The 21833-nt window shown below is 41.6% G+C and overlaps 1 protein-coding gene and 2 pseudogenes across 1 annotated transcript; all 3 read left to right on the top strand.

Moving 5' to 3' along the window:
* Positions 1-811: 811 nt before the first annotated feature.
* Positions 812-1749, top strand: LOC149452544 (olfactory receptor 6M1-like; annotated as a pseudogene).
* A 1490-nt stretch (positions 1750-3239) lies between these two features.
* LOC149452543 (olfactory receptor 10A7-like) lies at positions 3240-6647 on the top strand (annotated as a pseudogene).
* A 7250-nt stretch (positions 6648-13897) lies between these two features.
* Positions 13898-14833, top strand: LOC149452542 (olfactory receptor 5P55-like). The gene has a single exon (XM_089689195.1). The coding sequence runs from the start codon at positions 13898-13900 to the stop codon at positions 14831-14833; it is 936 nt and encodes a 311-aa protein (XP_089545321.1).
* Positions 14834-21833: the final 7000 nt, after the last annotated feature.

Below are 21833 nucleotides of genomic sequence, written 5' to 3'. Positions count from 1 at the left end.
GGTTATACACTACACACACTAAGTGCATCTTTACCTGTTAAAGCAAAAAGTCTTCAAACCAAGGCCGCCTTTTTTGGAGATTGGACAGCCTTTTTCCATTGGGAGCTCCCTCTTCACCTATGCCTACAGAATAATGTATTCAGCCACCATCAACCTTAGACTGGTGAGTTTTTTTGTTACTATTCTCCTGTTAGGTTGGGAATGCGGGAAACTGCCAATCCTCTTCCTCCACACCACTAGAAGCACAAAGCTACCATTCTCACCAGCAGAACCCTAACCTACCTGCTCCTATTCTCCCTCTGTCTCCTGCTGCTTTTGCCTCACAGAATGGAGGCAGTGGGCAAAGAATCTTGTTGGCCCCGAGACTGAGACAATTTCTTCTTCCTCTTTCAGCTATGTCTTCAGTGGCCAGAAAAACCTTGTGTTATTCTGTTGACTTTGGAATATACCTGTATTATAATTTTGAGAAAATGTGTGCATACCCTAAAGTAAATTATAATAAACGTAAATGTTTCAGCTTGCAGAAAACAATCAGTTCAAGCACACATTAAACAATATTTAATTAAATGAACATTCTGATTAAAGTGAAGACCACAAAACAAACTAGAGTGGAAGACCAGAACAGTAAGAAGCAGATTTTAATTTGGTATTTTAAACTTTAGGTTAATAGCAGATTAAGTGGACTTTCTGATGCCAATGGAGGTGCACATATTTCTTGTCACTTGGTGCTTTGGTGTTTTATCCTTATGCTATCTCTGTGTTTCAAAATTTCACTCACCTACCTGACAGGTCAACCTCCTGATTTTTTTATATGTGTTGAGATAATCAAACAAAAATCTCAGAGATCCATCGTCTTGGAATACATGGTCTAGACAGCATTAAACCTCTATTTTTCACTATCCTTATACTATACATTGCAATAGTGACTGGAAACCTTGTAATTATCTTTTTAGTATCAACTAATAGTAATCTCAAAATTCCAATGTTCATTTTTCTCCAGCACCTTGCTTTCGCTGATGCCCTCCTAGCCACTTGTGTTATACCTGTGATGGCATCAGTTATATTAAGGACAGAGGGTAAAATGTCTTTTGTTGGAATATCTGTTGTTGGCTGTATCATGCAAATGTATTTCTTTTTCAACTTTGGGTTTGTGCAATGTTTTCTTCTTGTTGTAATATCTTATGATCGATATGTAGCTATTTGTAACCCTTTACATTATATTGTAATTATGGACCGCAGAATCTGCTTCTTGTTGAGTTATGGTTGCTGGGTATTAACTTGGAGCCTATCTTCAACTGAATTTATTCTGATATTTCAGTTTCAGTTTTGTGACCTCAGTGAAATTGATTACTTCTTTTGTGATTTTGGCCCAATTTTGCAATTGTCCACATCGGACACATTCATCGTACAATGGCTAGACTTAGCATAATCTATCCTATCCACATTCTGTGCTCTTGCCTTTATCATCTGGACAGACATCTACATTTTTATTATAATTTTCAATAGTTCATCTTCTACTGCCAGAAATAAAGCCCACCTGATCTCTGTGGGTGTATATTATGGGTCCTTAATCACTATTTATGTGACTCCATCCAGTGAGATGTCACCTAACATGAACAAGTACAGTTGTTTGTTGTACACTGTGTTGACCCCATTGATGAATCCTCTCATATATAGCCTGAGGAACCAGGAGATAAAACAAGCTCTTCATAAAAAGTTGAATAACATTTTAGCAGGAAGGTGATTTAGTGATAGCTAAATCTTTAAATGGGAATTAGTGAGATGAAACAATAAACCTTCCATTCCTGGAAAAGTGACGTTTACTTCTCATGGTGGATTCTATCTCAAGGTGGCAACCTATCTGAACCTTGCAAAATACAAGAGATCCCTACATTGCATCTCAGAGCTCTGGCTTTCTACTTCCCAGATGCTGTAAATAAAAGCCAATAAACATTTTTATTTAAAGTGTGTCTGAATACAAGAACAAAAATGTAATGTGTGGGAGCCTACAAATGTTTAGATGTGATAGATGCATTAGCAGCCAAGACACTGTGTAGTCTGCTCAGAACAGAAGGTTAGAAGTTTACTAAGTTTTCAGCAGAACAACAAATATATTTCGCACTTATTGAAAAGATAATTAAAAAATGTAATATTTAACAGACCAAAAGGGAGTATAAGAGAAGTTCATTGTTGGTAGGGATGCATGTTCCCGGGTTTAGAGATCATTACTGAAGTTTGGATCCTGAATCCAAGCTACATTGAGGCCAAAAGAAGGAGACATTTGGACATCAGTAATTACCATTTTCTCGGATAAAAGTGAAGAGATAGTCAAAAAAGGCCATGAAGAGCTTGGCAGTGGCTAAAATATGCACCAACCCAAAATAAAATATTGTTCAAGTGGCTCAAAAATCAACATTGAAAATACAAAAATCCTTCAAAATACATGACTAGGGGATGCCTTAAAGCTGTATGTGGTTTCAATGAACATTACAATTCTCAGGAATATCATCAGTAGTTTGGGCCCATGGGGAAATTAATTAAACTTTCAAATGTATTCAGTAATTTGGATAACAAACAGATCCAAATTTGGTTTAATCTCAGATGCACTGCACATGATTTCAGTCGATATTGTCCAATAAGTTCATGCCATTTCTCTTGGTAGATTGGACTAGCAGGGATGTATATGGTTTTTGACGAATTTTGCATTATTTATTCTGTTGTGTCTGAAAATATCAAATTGTTCTGAATAGTTTCAATATATGAATAATACATCTATTCCAAAATATCAAAGCTGAAAACAAATATATAGCAATCTTCTGAAAAAAACTGCAAAATGTTTAGAATCCACAATAAATATACAAAACAAATGCCAAATGTATGAAATAAATTCTGGAAATGAATTGGTTCATGTGAATATGACAAAATGAAATTCTTCAATGAGCAAATGCATCTGAAACTAAACGAAAATTTCCGGGGTGCACATGTTTAGCAATCAGTTCAATCACAATGTACACAATATACAATATGAAAAATTGAGTAAAATGAAGGCCAGAAGAAAAAATGGAATGGAGGACCTGAACAGTAAGAAGCAGATTTTAATTCAATATTTCAAAACTTATGTTAATGACAGATTGAGTGAACAATGTATTGTTACTCATTGCTTTCTTGTTCTCTCCAACTCTCTGTATGATCAAATATTTCACTCCCATATCTGACAGGTCAACCTCCTGGCTTTTAAGATGTGTCAAGACAATCAAACAAAAGTCTCAGAAATCCATCTTCTTGGAGTACAAGGTCTAGGAAACTTCAAACCTCTAATTTTATTTTACATTGCAATAGTGACCGGAAATTTTGTAATTATCCTTCTATTGTCAACTAATAGTAATCTCAAAATTCCAATGTTCATCTTTCTCCAGCACCTTGCTTTCGATGATTCCCTCCTAGCCACTTGTATTATACCAATGATGGCAGAGATAATAATAAGGACAAAGGGGAAAATGTCTGTTGCTGGCTGTATCACACAAATGTATTTCTATTATATCTTTGGATTTGTGCAATGTTTTCTTCTTGCTGTAATGTCTTATGATCGATCTGTAGCTATTTGTAACCCTTTAAATTATATTTTAATTATGGACCGCACAATCTGCTTCCTGTTGGGTTATGGTTGTTGGGTATTAAATTGCAGCCTCTGTTCAACTGAATTTATTTGGATAATTTAGTTTCAGTTTTGTGGCCCCAGTGACATTGGTTACCATATATTTTGTTCCATAAGACGCACCTAGGTTTTAGTGGAGAAAAACAAAAAAAAAAAGAATGGACTGCAGACATAGTATAGGAAGTGACCAGAGACTGCGGACATAGTACAGGTGATGACCAGAGACTGCGGACAAAGTACTGGAGATGACCAGAGACTGCGGACATAGTACAGGAGATGACCAGAGACTGCGGACACAGTCCAGGAGATGAGCAGAGACTGCAGACACAGTACAGGAGATGACCAGAGACTGCAGACATAGTACAGGAGATGACCAGAGACTGCAGACATAGTACAGGAGATGACCAGAGACTGCGGACACAGTACAGGTGATGACCAGAGACTGCGGACAAAGTACTGGAGATGACCAGAGACTGCGGACATAGTACAGGAGATGACCAGAGACTGCGGACACAGTCCAGGAGATGAGCAGAGACTGCAGACACAGTACAGGAGATGACCAGAGACTGCAGACATAGTACAGGAGATGACCAGAGACTGCAGACATAGTACAGGAGATGACCAGAGACTGTGGACATAGTACAGGAGATGACCAGAGACTGCGGACATAGTACAGGAGATGACCAGAGACTGCGGACACAGCACAGGAGATGACCAGAGACTGCGGACATAGTACAGGAGATGACCAGAGACTGCGGACATAGTACAGGAGATGACCAGAGACTGCGGACATAGTGCAGGAGATGACCAGAGACTGCGGACATAGTACAGGAGATGACCAGAGACTGCGGACATAGTATAGGAGATGACAAGAGACTGCGGAAATAGTACAGGAGATGACCAGAGACTGCGGACAGTACAAGAGATGACCAGAGACTGCGGACACAGTACAGGAGATGGACCAGAGACTGCGGACACAGTACAGGAGATGGACCAGAAATTGCAGACACAGTACAGGAGATGACCGGAGACTGCAAACACAGTACAGGAGATGACCAGAGACTGCGGACACAGTACAGGAGATGACCAGAGACTGTGTACACAGTACAGGAGATGGACCAGAGACTGCGTACACAGTACAGGAGATGACCAGAGACTGCAGACACAGTACAGGAGATGACCAGAGACTGCAGGCATAGTACAGGAGATGACCAGAGACTGCGGACACAGTACAGGAGATGACCAGAGACTGCGGACACAGTACAGGAGATGACCAGAGACTGCCGACATAGTACAGGAGATGACCAGAGACTGCGGACAGTACAGGGGATGACCAGAGACTGCGGACACAGCACAGGAGATGAACAGAGACTGCGGACAGTACAGGAGATGACCAGAGACTGCAGACAGTACAAGAGATGACCAGAGACTGCGGACACAGTACAGGAGATGGACCAGAGACTGCGGACACAGTACAGGAGATGGACCAGAAATTGCGGACACAGTACAGTATATGGACCAGAGACTGCGGACACAGTACAGGAGATGACCAGAGACTGCAAACACAGTACAGGAGATGAACAGAGACTGCGGACACAGTACAGGAGATGAACAGAGACTGTGGACACAGTACAGGAGATGACCAGAGACTGCGGACACAGTACAGGAGATGAACAGAGACTGTGGACACAGTACAGGAGATGACCAGAGCCTGCGGACATAGTACAGGAGATGACCAGAGACCACAGACACAGTACAGGGGATGACCAGACTGCGGACAGTAAAGGGGATGACCAGTGACTGCGGACACAGTACAGGAGATGACCAGAGACTGCGGTCAGTACAGGGGATGACCAGAGGCTGCGGACATAGTACAGATGACCAGAGACTGCAGATAGCACAGGCAATGACCAGAGACTGCGGACAGTACAGGGGATGACCAGAGACTGCGGACAGTACAGGAGATGACCAGAGACTGCGGACAGTACAGGGGATGACCAGAGACTGCGGACAGTACAGGGGATGACCAGGACTGCGGACAGTACAGGGCATGACCAGACACTGCAGACCTTTAGGGAGGGAGGGGGAGCAGGTACCTGAATTTGACAGGTAACCACTCCCACTTCCGTGGAGTTGTCCTCCCTTTACTGTAGGCACCCGGCTATGACAGCCGGGTGCCCACTGCGCATGCGCGATAAGCACTGCGCTTTGTGAATGGCCCAGCGTCTTCTGGGACCTGTCATGTGTCCCAGAAGACGCCGGGCCGTTCACAAAGTGCATCGCTTCTCGCGTATGCGCAGTGGGCACCTGGCTGTCACAGATGCTGCCGCGGGAAGAAGCCGGTGCGGGAAGACTGTACAGCGCTGGACCGAGGAACAGGTAAGGTCCTGCAGCAAAGAACAGCTAAGCGGCCGGCCCGGTATTCTGACATGATGGTGGCGGAAATATCGGCCGCTTTATATTTGCTCCATAAGACGCACTGACATTTTCCCCCCTTTTTTGGGGGGAAAAAGTGCGTCTTATGGAGCGAAAAATACGGTACTTCTTTTGTGATTTGGGCCCAGTTATGCAATTGTCCACATCAGACACATCTATCGTACAATGGCTAGACTTCACATACTCTGCCCTTGTCTTATTCTGTGCTCTTACCTTTATCATCGGGACATACATCTACATTTTTATTATAATTTTCAAGATTTCATCTTCAACTGCCAGAAAGAAATCCTTTTCAACATGTAGTGTCCACCTGATCTCTGTGAGTGCATATTATGGGTACTTAATTACTATTTACATGACTCCATCCAGTGAGATGTCACCTAACATGAACAAGTACAGTTGTCTGTTGTACATTGTAGTGACCCCATTGATGAATCCTCTCATATATAGCCTGAGGAACCAGGAGATAAGACAAGCTCTTCATAAGAAGTTGAGGAAGATAACAGTAAGATCACCACAGGTCAGGGGCAATGCTTTGGCCAATCACAGAGCATGATGATGTCACAAGGGGGTGGGGTGATGTCACAAGGGGGTGGGGTGACCCCACCCCCTTGTGACATCATCACATTATTTAAGAACTGTCATCATGGCGCAGCTGTCAGATGGCGGGAGCCAGCATTAACAGCGAAGAATTTTGTTTTCTTTTTTAGGTGGTGGCAGCGGGCATCGTGATTGACATTGGATCTACTTTGAGAATATTTTTTTATTTTTTGTTTTTAGTAAAGGACTTGTCAAAGACTGTCTGTTATGCTTCCACTACAATTTTTTTTTTTACTCATTCACATGGGGGGACAGGATCTGGGGACCCCCTTTCTTAAAGGGGCTTCCAGATTCTGATAGGCCCCCCACCCGCAGACTCCCACAACCACTGGCCACAGTTGTACCCCCCTGCCCCTAAGCTCCTCCCAATGTTGAGGGCATGTGGCCTGGTATGGTTCAGGAGGGGTAGGCACTCACTTGTTCTCTCCTTTCCTGACCTGTGGGCTGCATGCTCGGATAAGGGTCTTGTATGGATTTTGGGGAGGACCCTTACCCCATTTTTTAAAAACATTTGGCATGGTGGTTCCCCTAAAAATCCATACTAGACCCAGAGGGCTTGGTATGAATGGGGGGCACCCAAGTTAATTGTTTGTAGAGATGAGCCAAACATACCTCAGTTAAGTTTGGTGAACATTCAGAGAATATTACCAAAGTTCAGATCCCAAATCCAAGCTCCATTGCAATCAGAAAGAGCTGACACATAGAAATCAGTAATGGCCATTTCCTGGGCTAACAGGCAAGGGGACAAGGGTTTGTCAAAAAAGGCCTTGGAGAGCATGGCAGAGGCCTGTGAGATATGTACCTATGAAAATAAATAAAATACATGTATCATTTAGTGAGAAACGGTCTTTTTAAGGTGGCTTAAAATACCCCATTGAAAGTTCCAAGGTTCTTTAAATCACATGCTTACATCTTCCAAGGCTCCAGAACAGCATCTGGTTTGCCTCCACTGCTCTTAGGTAGGAATCACCGGCTCACCAGCCTCACAGCTCTCAGGTGGGTTGCAGTTTGTCCCATTCCTCATCTCCCCAAGGAAAGAGAAACTTCTTCCTCTGTCAGGAGAAAACTATTTCAACCCCTCCTCTTTAATTTTTTTCTGCTGGCAATTGTAGTTTAGAGCAAGCCTGTGGTAATGACTTTTTAGAGAACTACACTTCCCACAATCTTCCATGTTTACTCTCAAAGGTCTCTAACAGTGCATGTCCTCACCTCGCCCTCTGGTGGATGGAGAGTGACTGAACATCAGCTGCTCTGTGTTCTGTGCAGCAGCTGTCTCTGTCACTGAACAAATACAGAATCTTGTGCTCAGATGTGAACAAGAGCAGTCTGTCTTGTAAACAATAAACTGACAGTCAAGTAGCTCTCTCTGCCAGCATTGCAGGCTGGGGTTAAATTATTAATACTGGCCCAAGAGGCAAATGTTCCCATTGCCCCAGACTAGTGTTCTTCTCTTGCAACTACTTCATGCATCAATGTGGAGTGGTCCAGTATGGAAGCATATTACACAACAGGGTTTATTTGCTAAAGCTATAGAGTCCAAAATCAGGCTCACTTCTATATAGAAACCAATCAGCCTCTAACCCAGCATTTTTCAACCAGGGTTTCTTAAGGGGTGCCTTGGCTAAATGTCTAAAAATTGCCCAAAACTTGTACACAAGCCAGCAGGTGGAACAAGCCTGCCTTTAGGTAACATAAAGCCACAGGCTTTCATTGTGCGCCATTACAACCTTCTAGCCACCAGTGTCCTGACAACCAATGACATCATCAGTTGATAAGGAGGATGTTAGTTGCCTGCGCAGCATCTTTTTTTGACCCTCGTCTGCCCCTCTCCATCAGTGCGGGGGTCACATTAGCTCAGTAGTGGAGAAAAACTGAGGGAGAAAAGAAACAATGGAATACTAGTCAGTACCCGTGTGCAAAAGTGTATTTGCTTTGGAAGAATAAATTACCTCTAATGTTGGGTATCCTATGTGTGTGGATGTCGCTGCATTATATAAAGCTATTAGAATAGCTTTTACATTTTAGAATGGGGTGCCTCAATACTGTCCATCCTTTTTGTGCCTTGACAATGTCCATAATATTAAAGGTGCCTTGACTGTAAAAAGGTTGGGAAACGCTGCTCTAACCTCAACTTGTTCAATTAATCTTTGGTAATAAAACCTGGAAGCTGATTGGTTTCTATGCAGAAGTGAACCTGATTTTTCACTCTCCAGTGCAAAGTAAATCAATCCCAATGTATAATAAACACTAGTAGGACTCGGTTAGAATTGTTACAATCAGAATGTGTGAGCCCCAATCTTTGCCGAAAAACTAGACTGGGACTCATAGATTTTCTATTTCTATGTGTATTATTGAGTTTTCTGTTTTGCTAGTCTTAATTAATAAAATAGCAATAAAATATTAAGAATGAATCAGTAGTTACTCCAGAGACTTCTTTTTACAATGGCTCATTAGTGGTAAATACACGGCTATGTCAACAAAGGCTCAGTAGATACTATTATACAGAAGGAACGATGATAGAAAACCCAAAGAACTTAATAATGTATGTAGGAAACTATAAAATGATCTTAGATCATTCATATCTGTAGACTGCAGATGTTCATGAGTGATATGCGTTACTCAAAAAGGTAGGTAACTCTGACCAGCTTTAGACCAACCAATTAGCCAAATATCAGGAACCAGTCTACTCTTTTAAAGAAATGTACAAACCAAACACCTGTTTTTCCTCAAAATTCAAAATGTAAAAGATTTACTGCTGTAAGGTGTAGAACTAATACTGGATTCAAAATGTGCAATGTAACTCAGGGCAAGGCCAAAGGGTAGGCAGTAGAGGTGGCTGCCACGATCCAGCAGGAGAAGGGCTCATAAAGTGTGGGACTTGCAATCTATGCTGCAGAAATAGTTCACAGCTCATGGGAACCCACATTGGCTGTTTATTCTTGGGTGCTAAAGGACCACCTTGTCCGGGAACTGACTTGCCTGTAAGCAGTTTGGCTTTCCATTGTTGATATCCAGATGATAAATCTTACATGTACACTAACTGGATGGGAATCAATGGTTTAGTGGACATCTTCCCACCATCCAATAAAACAAATGTTGGTTAAATGGCTTCTGTCAGAAACTAGGCTTACAGTGAGTCGGGGGCAGTAATACTACATGGTTTGTAGGATTGTCGTTGGAAGAGAGAGGTGTAAATGGTTCATCTTAATCTGTCAAGATACAGTTGTATCATACCATACACATTTTTTATAAATTCTTTCAGTCTAGACTATTTTCGTTCAATTTTTAACATTAGGCATCACCAGATAGCACAACCATTGAGAAAATCATTGTAATTACAGAAATAATAAATTGCTCCTGTTCAATTGTTTACACTGGATCACGTCTTAATATCATGTAGCACAGAATAACTTTTTGCATTCTCTGGTGATAGTTGTGAATGAGGCCCTTTATTTTCTCATGTGGTAAAGCTGTCCATTCTTTTTGGACAAAGAGCCACCAGGCCCTATAAATTCTTTGGTTGTCTAGTATGAACTATGTGTTTGGGATCTCCAAAAAGTGACTCATTGATGTCATTGACCCAAGAGATTGTGATAGCCACTTCGTAGCCTTCACTTTGTTTGTGCTGTAGTTATTGTTTTGGATCATTGCCATGTAGGAATGTCCAAGTGTGTCCCATTTGTAGCTTCTGGGTGCAAATTTCCCTCCAGTATTCTGGTAATGGGCTCCATTTACAAAGCGGTATTTTCCTCTTTAAAATTTGGGGTAAAATTCTTAATAGCAATTTTCCAATTTTTTTGGCAATTCACGAAACAATGCTGGTAAAATAATGCACCTGGTATTTCATCAAATTATGCAGCATTTATCTCATGAAACTATGCGGCATTTTATCTCATGCAATAAATGGTTGGATGGATACAGTGGAGAAGGATTAGAACCTTGTCAGTTTTTATTGCTAATAAAGAGGTAAAATGGTTAAAGTACGCCAACTCAGTAAGTCAGTGCGCTCCCTGCAGCAGATGTATTCATACAAAAGTAAAAAGGTGACTACAATATCAGTCAAAGGGAAGCTGTTTTCACAGGACACACATAACAATGACGTTAAATTAAGTAAATACAAAATATCTTTCTAAATGTCAAATATCGAATGAAGTATATAAATACCTTTCTTTTACGTCTTTTTTTATTGATGGAAGAAGAGTATTTGTGTGTTGGTTTTATTCTCTTTCAATATTTGATATTTAGAAAGATATTTTGTATTTATTTAAAGAATACCTAAAGGAAAATCCTGTCGTCGGAGCAGCTCAGTGTCATTATAACGACACTGTACTATTCTAGGGGATGATTAGAGATTTCTGTTTTGTTTTTAACACTTTTATTACTTATACAATGAACATCGCTGTATAAGAAATAGCTTTGACCATCATAAATGAGTTTCCCATTCATGAAGAGCTGCTATATATTGTGACCTGTGATTGGCTAAGCTAATCACATGGTACAGGTAGCCAGGTACCATGTGATGTCTCTAGACCAACAGTAAGCAAGCTTTTCATGAATGGAAAGCCATTCATGACAGCCTGTTTACATTGTTATCATGTGATCGCTATGGCCAATCATAGAGACCATATGATACCCAGTGTCACGGAGTGCCAGTGCCTCTCCCATCCCCTGCCATATCCCTCCACCCCTCCCTTCCCCCTTGCACATTCAGATATCCGTGTAGCTTCCATGAACAAGCTGGGTCAGCCGTTGCCAAGGCAACCTAGCAGCGTCCCACATGGTTTTAAAAAGACTGGCACAGGAAGTAGCCCTCTCTCTTTGTTCCTGTGCACACTGCTGGAATCATCTTGCTCCCTCCGCTGAATGTCTCAGGGTGGGAGTCTCCGCAGCTCTGCATGAGCCCCTCTTCCAAGGTCAGACCCCGCGGCCATGCTACCCCCGCTGCTGTTCCTGCCCGCTGTGAGGGCCCCTGCCTGCTGGTCACTGGGCCCTGGAGAAGACGGCCACTGTGAGGGCCCCTGCCTTCTGATCGCTGGGCCCCTGGAGAAGCTGGCCACTGTGAGGGCCCCTGCTGCTGATTGCTGGACCCCTGGAGAAGCTGGCCGGTGTTAGGACCCCTGCCTGCTGGTCGCTGGGCCCCTGGAGAAGCTGGCCGCTGTGAGGGCCCCTGCCTTCTGATCGCTGGGCCCCTGGAGGAGCCGTGAGGGCCCCTGCTGCTAATCGCTAGGCCCCTGGAGGATCCGGCTGCTATGAGAGTCCCTGGAAGCTGCCTGCTGCTGAGCGTCCACAAGTCGCTCACCTCCTTGGAAGCCGCCTGCTCCTGAGCATCTGAAAGTCGCCTACCGTAAGTGTCCCTAGAATCCATGAACTGCCCGTGGAGTGCGCACAGACTATCCATGTCCTGAACTGTCCCTGTTGTGTGCACTGACCTCCCCTGTGTCCTGAACTGTCCCTGTTGTGCGCATAGACTACCCGTGTCCTGAACTGTCCCTGCTGTGCGCACCGACCACCCGTGTTTTGAACTGTCTCTGTTGTGTGCACCGACAACCCGTGTTTTGAACTGTCCCTGCTGTGTGCACTGACCACCCGTGTTTTGAACTGTCCCTGCTGTGTGCACCAACCCCCCATGTTTTGAACTGTCCCTGCTGTGTGCACCGACCACCCGTGTTTTGAACTGTCCCTGTTGTGCGCACAGACTACCCGTATCCTGAACTGTCCCTGTTGTGCGCACAGACTACCCGTGTCCTGAACTGTCCCTGCTGTGCGCACCGACCACCCGTGTTTTGAACTGTCCCCACTGTGTTCACTGACAACCCGTGTTTTGAACTGTCCCTGCTGGGTGCACCGACCACCCATGTTTTGAACTGTCCCTGCTGTGTGCACTGACCACCCGTGTTTTGAACTGTCCCTGTTGTGTGCACAGACCACCCGTATTCTGAACTCTCCCTGCTGTGTGCACCGACCACCAATGTTTTGGAACTGCCCCTGCTGCGTGCACCGACCACCCGTGTTTTGAACTGTCCCTGCTGTGTGCACTGACCACCCGTGTTTTGAACTGTCCCCGTTGTGTGCACAGATCACCCGTATTCTGAACTCTCCCTGCTGTGTGCACCGACCACCCATGTTTTGGAACTGCCCCTGCTGCGTGCACCGACCACCCGTTTTCTGAACTGTCCTTAGTGTGCATACCGACCCCCCCTCCCCGTGGCCCCGATGTCTCTAGAAAGCTGGGTGGGAGCTGTGCTAGGCTAGACTCCACAGCTAGAGTCCCATTGAGTCCCTGTGACCCTGATGTCCCTAGAAAGCTGGGTGGGAGCTGTGCTAGGTCAGACTCCACAGTTAGAGTCCTGTTGAGTCCCCGCCCAGGGGTAGGTTGCCCGCCTGTTGCCCGAGACTCCAATCCGCTGTGCAGTCACGGAGGGAGCTCAGCTGAGGCGGGACCTTCGTGACCAGGCTCTGCCTGGGACCCCCCAAGCCTAGGGGGGAGATTGCCCACCTGTTGCCCGAGACCCCTGCCCAGGGGTAGGTTGCCCGCCTGTTGCCTGAGACTCCAATCCGCTGTGCAGTCACGGAGGGAGCTCAGCTGAGGTGGGACCCTCGTGACCAGGCTCTGCCTGGGACCCCCCAAGTCTAGGGGGGAGATTGCCAAAGGGGGGGAGAAGACCGCACAAGCCACCCTGCCAGAGAAGACCCCCCGTGCCTGGAATCGTCCCTAGTTTGCGCACACATCACCCTCCCTGCCATTTGCCCATTGAGTGTCTGTCATCTTGTGGTCTCAATAAAGGTTTGTGTGTTCCCCATCTTCTCCGTGTGCTCTGTCCTGCCTATGCTTCCGTTACACCCAGTTATGGGTAACAGTGATCTGCTGTGTCTGGAAAACACAGTAGTCATAGGAGGTGCGCACTGCATGCCCCAGCAGGCCTGTTTCATACTCCTAAACAGATGTTTACATATACATGACTGAGCCTGTACGTGCCGCCCTGCCGGAGCAGCATGTGGTTACAATGGAGACCAGAAGACAAAATGATGTAAAAGACCTGAACAGTTAGAAAGGAGATTGTAATTCAATGTTTCCAAACTTAAGTTAATGGCAAATTGAGTGAACAATTTATTTTTACTCGTTGATTTGACATTCTCTCTTTATACTCTCTGTATGATCAAATATTTCACTCTCCTATCTGACAGGTCAACCTCCTGGCTTTTAAGATGTGTCAAGATAATCAAACAAAAGTCTCAGAGTTCCATCTTCTTGGAGTACAAGGTCTAGGAAACTTCAAACCTCTAATCTTCATGGTCCTACTTTTATTTTACATTGCAATAGTGACCGGAAACTTTTTAATTATCCTTCTAGTGTCAACCAATATAAAGCTCAAAATTCCAATGTTCATCTTTCTCCAGCACCTTGCTTTCGCTGATTCCCTCCTAGCCACTTGTGTTATACCAATGATGGCAGAGATAATAATAAGGACAAAGGGGAAAATGTCTGTTGCTGGCTGTATCACACAAATGTATTTCTATTTCAACTTTGGGCTTGTGCAATGTTTTCTTCTTGCTGTAATGTCTTATGATCGATATGTAGCTATTTGTAACCCTTTACATTACATTGTAATTATGAACCGCAGGATCTGCTTCCTGTTGGGTTATGGTTGTTGGGTATTAACTTGGAGCCTATCTTCAACTGAATTTATTTTGATAATTCAGTTTCAGTTTTGTGGCCCCAGTGACATTGATTACTTCTTTTGTGATTTTGGCCCAGTTATGCAATTATCCACATCAGACACATTCATCGTACAATGGCTAGACTTTACATACTGTTCCCTATCCACATTCTGTGCTCTTACCTTTATCATCGGGACCTACATCTACATTTTTGTTATCATTCTCAAGATTTCATCTTCTACTGCCAGAAAGAAATCCTTTTCAACTTGTTGCACTCACCTGCTCTCTGTGGGTGCATATTATGGGCCCTTGATCACTATTTATGTGACTCCATCTAGTGAGATGTCACCTAACATGAACAAGTACAGTTCCTTATTGTACATTGTAATGACCCCATTGATGAATCCTCTCATATATAGTCTGAGGAACCAGGAGATAAGACAAGCTCTTCATAAAAAATTAAGAAAGATAGCAGTGAAGTAATATAGATAGAGATGTGTGAATATTCAATGGAGAATGAGTGAGCTGAAATCTCATATCTTCTGTGCCAAGGACAAAAAATTATTATCATAGGAGCAACAAGGAGGCATCATAGTGTGGAGAAAGATAGTGGTCCACCCATGACTGCCAGAGTTTTGTGTATTTTGTTGTCCTATCTAACAAGACACCTTCAACGTGGACCATGGCTTGCGTAACTCTATTTTTGGTCTCAACTACATTAAGCATGGGGGATTTCCAAGTTTTCGCTGTTTGCTTTGTGGCTGTAGTCACCTGCAATTATATCTTAAATTGAGTCAACAGAATGCTCCCTGGTTGGTGATTCAGAAGGGCTATGAGTGGGGGCTTTGCTTAATTTTTAAAGCCCTAAACCATAGTTTTTGTCTATCATGGACTTGCTGGAAAGTTCTACACCATTTGAGTTACATTATTATTATTATTATACAGTATTTATATAGCGCCAGGTTTGCTCAGCGCTGTACATTATAGTGGGGGAAAGAACATGAGACAATACAGTAACAAAACAATACACGAGGGGTTCAAGGGCACTGCTCTTTCGAGCTTACAATCTAGGAGACATTCCCCATATCACAGCAGTTTTAAAAAGCATTACAATTCTCAGGGATAGCGTCAGTGGCACCATATTGTGGTATCACATAATGTGAATGTGTGTTATGTTACTTTAGCTTTACATTATTCAGTGGCTTACATACAGCAGCAGCATCTCAATAGGGTTGATATCCACAAAAATGGCAATGTAGTGTAGCAGTGATAGACCACAACTGGGTGCTTAAAGTAACAGAGACAATATTGATTAAATATATTGCAAAGTACTGTATATACTTTGAAAACTTAAAGTGAACGCTAACAACTTCTTTTACATTGTGAAACAGTGGCAGAACAAGCCACATGGCATACCTTGTGATCTTCTCTTCAGTACCACAATATATTGTGTGCAAAGTTTATGAAAATGTGAACCTAGAATGCACCTGAAAAACCTCAAAACTACAAACCCAAATTCCAGAGATTAGGGAGTTTTTAAGGCAAACAAAAAAAAGTAACAGTGTCATGTTTCAGAGACAGCAGCCAAACATATTGCACAGTGGCTGGATATTATATAAGCAGTTTGATTAGGGCCTGGGGCATCAATGTAAAAGAAAAAGATACTAAGCATTTTTTTTTTTAAGAAAATAGAAGGTATATCATTTAAAATACTACAGCCATACATTTTATATAATTAAAAAGGTTTCTGGGGTCCAAGAGCACCCCCTTCATCAGGCTCAATTGACAACAAAGTGACTAGACTAAAAGTGACCTGCACCTTTAATGTTATTAAATACTTGTCCTCCAGAAGATTTACCCCCCTTCCTGACCAGGCCATTTTTTGTGATACGGTGCTGCATTACTTTAACTGACAATTGCGCGGTCATGCAACATTGCACCCAAATTAAATTGATGTCCTTTTTTTCAACAAATAGAGCTTTATTTTGGTAGTATTTGATTACATCTGTGGTTTTTAATTTTGCGCCAATAAAAAAAAAAGGCTTACAATTTTGAAAAAAAACCCAATATATCCTATTTTCTGCTATAGAACATATCCAATAATTGTTTTTTAAAAAAATCACATATCCTCATACATTTAGGCCAAAGTGTATTCTGCTACATATTTTTGGAGAAAAAATCTTTATTAGTTTACTCAAAAGTTATAGCTTCTACAGAGTATGATACATACAGTGGAATTTTTTATCTTTTTTTTTATATTGGTAATGGCGGCGATCAGTGACTTATAGCAGGATTGCAATATCAATGCTTTCAGATAGCAGTACCATAACCCTATGAGTCAAGTGCTATTTTGATTCTATCTTAAACTGAAACATTTTGTGCATTATGTAAGAATTTGTACTTGGTCACTATGGTAGAGGAAGATATGAGGCATATGGCATTCCGAGAAAAAAAATCTATTGATAATGTTACAATAAAGAGGCAGAAATATTTCAAGGACATGCTGCAGGAATGGCCCCAATGGATGACACACTTGCAGGTGAGATTTTCCAGAGCCACAAGCAAGAAAAACAGAATTCTTTTGGAGGGACGTATGTACTTCTTTTTAGCTAAGATGCTATGCCAAAGGGTGAGAGCACACACACTTCATCATGAAAAAACAAATAACAGTGTATTTTTTGGAAACTGATGACTAAAAAACGTAAAAAAAAAAAGTCTATTTTCGAAGATTGAAGGCCAAAAAAAAAATTGTACAGGTTTGCGGCACACCTTTTTAGCCTTTCTTGGGTAAGCAGTCATTTCTGAAGGAGAAATAAAGCACATTACAACTGGAAATTTAAAAAAAATATATGTTTTTAGGAGAACAAAGAAAAATGTAGCAGATTTGCACCACAGATATTAATCCAGAATAGACAGGAATTAACTTTAGAATGATTGAGCAGCATAATACATCTGGAATGGGTATGCCGTTCCTTCAGAGCACATGCGTCAGCTTTAGAAAAGAGAGAATATTTCCTAAATGGTGCATGTTTAGGAGATAGCCAATGCACCTACAGGTTCACATTAATATAGTGTCCCTGAAAACACAACTTTAGCAGGATCAGCCCCGGCACCTGCCAGCACCTGCGTTTAGCCTTTACGCTTACCCCCCCCCCTTTTTCCCCAGCAAGTGCAGTGTCAGTAGGTCACTGTCACTTGATACATTGTACACAAAACCGCAGTGTTTGCAGCATCAGGCCTGATCTCTGCTAGCACTTGCTGGTAAATTTTGATGACTCTCATATGCAGCAGAGTGCCAGTACTAGTGCCACTTTACCTTTTGGTGAACTGGTGAGCACCAGTGATCTAGTACATCCTGGTATTTTACATACCAGCACTGCAGTATCACTTAGAGACGTGGTGAGTCCCATAAGTGCAGTACAAGCCGGTGCGGTGGCAAGCACAAGTACTCTCCTGCAGCCACCAAGAGTTCGCACACAGGCCCGTAGAACCCCTAGTGTCCTTCCGGACATGCTTACAAATCTCGATTGGCAGCCCACAAATTCTGCAGCATACGTACTTCCCTCATTCACTGCCCAACCCGGAATTCAACATGGGCATTACTAAAAAAAATGAATTGCGGTTGGAGTCCAACTTTGTTTTGTGAAAGTGTAGGGTGATACACTTCGCACACAAAGGACAGCTTTGCCTGTTAAAGCAAAAGGTCTGCAAACCAACGCCACCTTTTTTGGAGATTGGACAGCCTTTTGCCATTGGGAGTTCCCCCTTCACCTATGCCTACAGAATAGTGTATTCAGCAACCATCAACCTTAGACTGGTGAGTTTTTTTGTTACTATTCTCCTGTTAGGTTGGGAATGCGGGAAACTGCTATAATAAAATCAAAATTCCAATGTTCTTTTTTATCCAGCACCAGCAATATATTATTATACAGGATTTATATAGCGCCATCAGTTTGTTCAGTGCTTCACAATATAAAGGGAGACAATACAGCAACAATACAGTTCAATACAAGAGGGATAGGAGGGCCCTGCTCCTTGGAGCTTACAATCTAGGAGAGATCCCTACATTCCATCTCAGAGCTTTGGTTTTCTTCTTCCCCGATGCTGTAAATAAAAGCCAATAAACATTTTTATTTAAAGTGTGTCTGAATCCAAGAACAAAAATGTAATGTGTGGGAGCCTACAAATCCTTAGATGTGATAGATGCATTAGCAGCCAAGACACTGTGTAGTCTGCTCAGCACAGGAAGTTACAAGTTTACTGGGTTTTCAGCAGAACAACAAATATATTTTGCACTTATTGAAAAGATATAAAAAAAATGTAATATTTAACATATCACAAGGGAGTATAAGAGAAGCTAATTGTTGGTAGGGATGAGCTGCATGTTCCCAGGTTTAGAGATCATTACTGAAGTTTGGATCCTGAATCCAAGCTACATTGAAGCCAAAAGGAGGAGACATTTGGACATCTAATGACCATTTTCTCAGATAAAAGGGAAGAGGTAGTCAAAAAAAGCCATGAAAAGCTTAGCAGTGGCTAAGATATGTACCAACCCAAAATAAAAAATAACTTTTTTAGGTAGTTTTGTGATTTTTTTGTTGTAACAGTGATAGACCATAATTGAGTGTTTGATGTAGAGGGATCAATATAGCTAATATATTGCAAAGTATATACTAAAAAAAAACATTAACTTCACACAAATTGCCAAAACAGTGTCAAAACCACAAACTCACATTCAAGAGATGAGGCAGTTGTTAAGGAACAGTAAATTAGGTACAGCGCCAAGTGTCAGAGGCAAACACCAAACATATGGCACAACGGCTGACGAATATGTAAGCAATTTGATTAGGCCCTGGATCAACAAATAACAGAGAAAAAATAATAGAAAATGCTATTTCGAAGGACAGCAGCCAGAATGTTGTATATATTCCCTGTACATTCTGCAAGCATTTCCACTTGGCCACAATTTAGAGGATGATATGAAGCCTATGCTATTCTGAAAAAAAAATCATTATACCACAGTCAAGAGGCAGAAATATTTCATAGACATGCTGCATGTAAGTGTTTTCACTAGGCCACAAAGGAAGAATGAGACACTTGGCAGGTGCCATATGTAACTAATTTAGAGCTTTCCAGAGCCACAAACCAGAATGCAGAACTGATTTGTTGGGAAATATGTAGTCATTTTTTGGCAAAGATGCTGTCAGAAGGAGATAACATATGGATTTCATCTTGATTAAACACATATTCGGTATTTGTTGTAGAATGACGACTGAAAAGTAGCACAATTTTTGCTGCCTATTTTTTAAGTCTTTATGATAGTCTGCAATTTCAGAGGGAGAGAGAAGGCATGTCCTCAAAAATATCTCTATTTCGTAAAATTAACAATTAAAAATTGTACAGTTTTGCAGCACCACTTTTAAGTCTTTCTTGGATAGATATCAATTTATCTAGGGGAAAGCAACTGGAAATAAAAAAAGAATGGATTCTTAGGAGACTGAAGATGGAAAAAATGTTACAGATTTGCACCACAGTTATTAAGCCTATATAGACAGGGATTCATTTCAGAATGATTGGGCATATTGTATCTGGAAATTAAAAACTGGTGTATTAATTCAAAGACTGAAGACAGACATTTTACTGATTTGCACCACACACTTTTTAAACAGACCACAATTTCTTTCTTTTTTTTTCATTAAAATTTGTATTTATTTTCCATATATAATACATATTTCATCATTATTCTCATACAAAAAACCATTTCCATATCATTAATAACATTTCTTACTATCTTTATTCCCATTTACCTCCCCCCCTCTATCTAATTTCCCCTCCTCCCTAAATAAAACCTCCCTCCCCCCATGTAAACCCACCCACTCTGCATTGTTCTATTACCTCTTTTTCCAACTAGAATATAGGATATATAAATCCTTCCATCTTTCTCACATTGCTACTTCATATATTTCACCATAAATTCTTCCCATTTTCTCCACCTCTTAGAGAACAACTTCATCCTGTCTTCCTGCATATAACACAATCTCTCCATCCTACATATTTGATTAGTTCTTTCCACCCAGTCCTCTATCTTCGGCACCTCTGGTCTATGCCAAAACTTAGGTATCAGACCCTTCGCCGCATTCAGGTAGCACCATATACCCGAGTCCTTAAATTTATTTACTGATAACTTTCTACTATGTAGTAGACATACTTCTGGGTCCAGTCCTATCTTTATCCCAGAGATATTCTCAATTAGTTGGACAATTATCTCCCAGAAACCTTGGATCTTCGGGCACTCCCACCATGTATGATATAACGTGCCTATTTTTCCACAACCCCTCCAGCACTCTTGTGAATTTTCCCCACATATCTTATACTCAACCTTCGGTGTAATGTGCCATCTCGTTAAACACTTATAATTTACCTCCACCTCTCTCATACTTTTATTCTCATGTATTAATCTATATATTTTCCTTTGTTTATCTTCATCTATCTCTATTCCCAAATCTCTTTCCCATTTTTCTATATACATTGGCTTTGTGTAAGTGTCTAACTCAGTGAGGGTCTTATAAATTTTTGCCGTACCCCGCCTCCCATCACCTCGTGTTTCTAACAACCTCTCAAACAGATTCCAATCCTTTCTCGATCTCAACGGTTTTGGAAGGTTTCTGACAAAATGTTTTAATTGGTGATATCTCCACTCATCTATTTTAATGAAGAGTTCCCTTTTATCTTTTTTCAAATCCTTAAGTGTTCTCAATACCTGTCCTTCCATAATATCTCTCAATTGGATATCTTCTTTTTTAAACCATTTTCCTGTGATCTCCTCCTTACCTAGAGGAAAATAATCCGTGTTCCTCAGTGGTATTAATTGTGAATTAAAATCCCATTTCATAAGTTTATGCAATTTCAGACCACAATTTCTTATGAATTAAGCTGGCATATTGCATTTGTAAAGAAAAACGTTTTTAAAAATTCAAAATTCAAACAAAAAAAAATTACACTGATTTTCAGCACCCCTTTAAAACCTTTTTTGGATATTCTGAGATTTCTGTAATGAGAACAGACACTCTGAATCTGGAAATAAAAACAATACTTTTTAGGAGACTGAAGATGCCAAGATGTTACAGATTTGCACCACAGATATTAAGCCTGTATGGACAGGCTGCAATTTCTGAATGACTGAGTGGGCATATTGCAACTGGAAATAAAAAAAGTGTCTTTATTCAGATATTGAAGATACGGGAATGTTACTGTTTAGCACCACAGCTATTAAGCCTTTTTGGACAGGCCGTAATGTCTCAGGTATTGAGAAGGCATGTTGTACCTGGAAAGAAAACAAAAATAGAGTCTATTTATTTCAAACTTGAAATAAAAAAAATGCACAGATTTTCATTACACCTTTTAAGACTTTGTTGGACAGACCACAGTTTTTGAGAAATAGAGATGTAATTTGTCTATATGGACTATCGGGATTGATCATGTG

Source organism: Staurois parvus, unplaced genomic scaffold (genome assembly GCF_062004578.1).
Source record: "Staurois parvus isolate SC_StPar_1 unplaced genomic scaffold, SC_StPar_1.0 ptg000470l, whole genome shotgun sequence".
NCBI classification, from domain to species: Eukaryota; Metazoa; Chordata; class Amphibia; order Anura; family Ranidae; genus Staurois; species Staurois parvus.
Note: the sequence above shows the minus strand (reverse complement) of the source record. Positions and strands in the feature narration are given on the sequence as shown.

Coding starts and splice junctions, on each gene's coding strand:
- LOC149452542 (XM_089689195.1), top strand. CDS start 13,898: ATGTGTCAAGATAATCAAACAAAAGTCTCAGAGTTCCATCTTCTTGGA.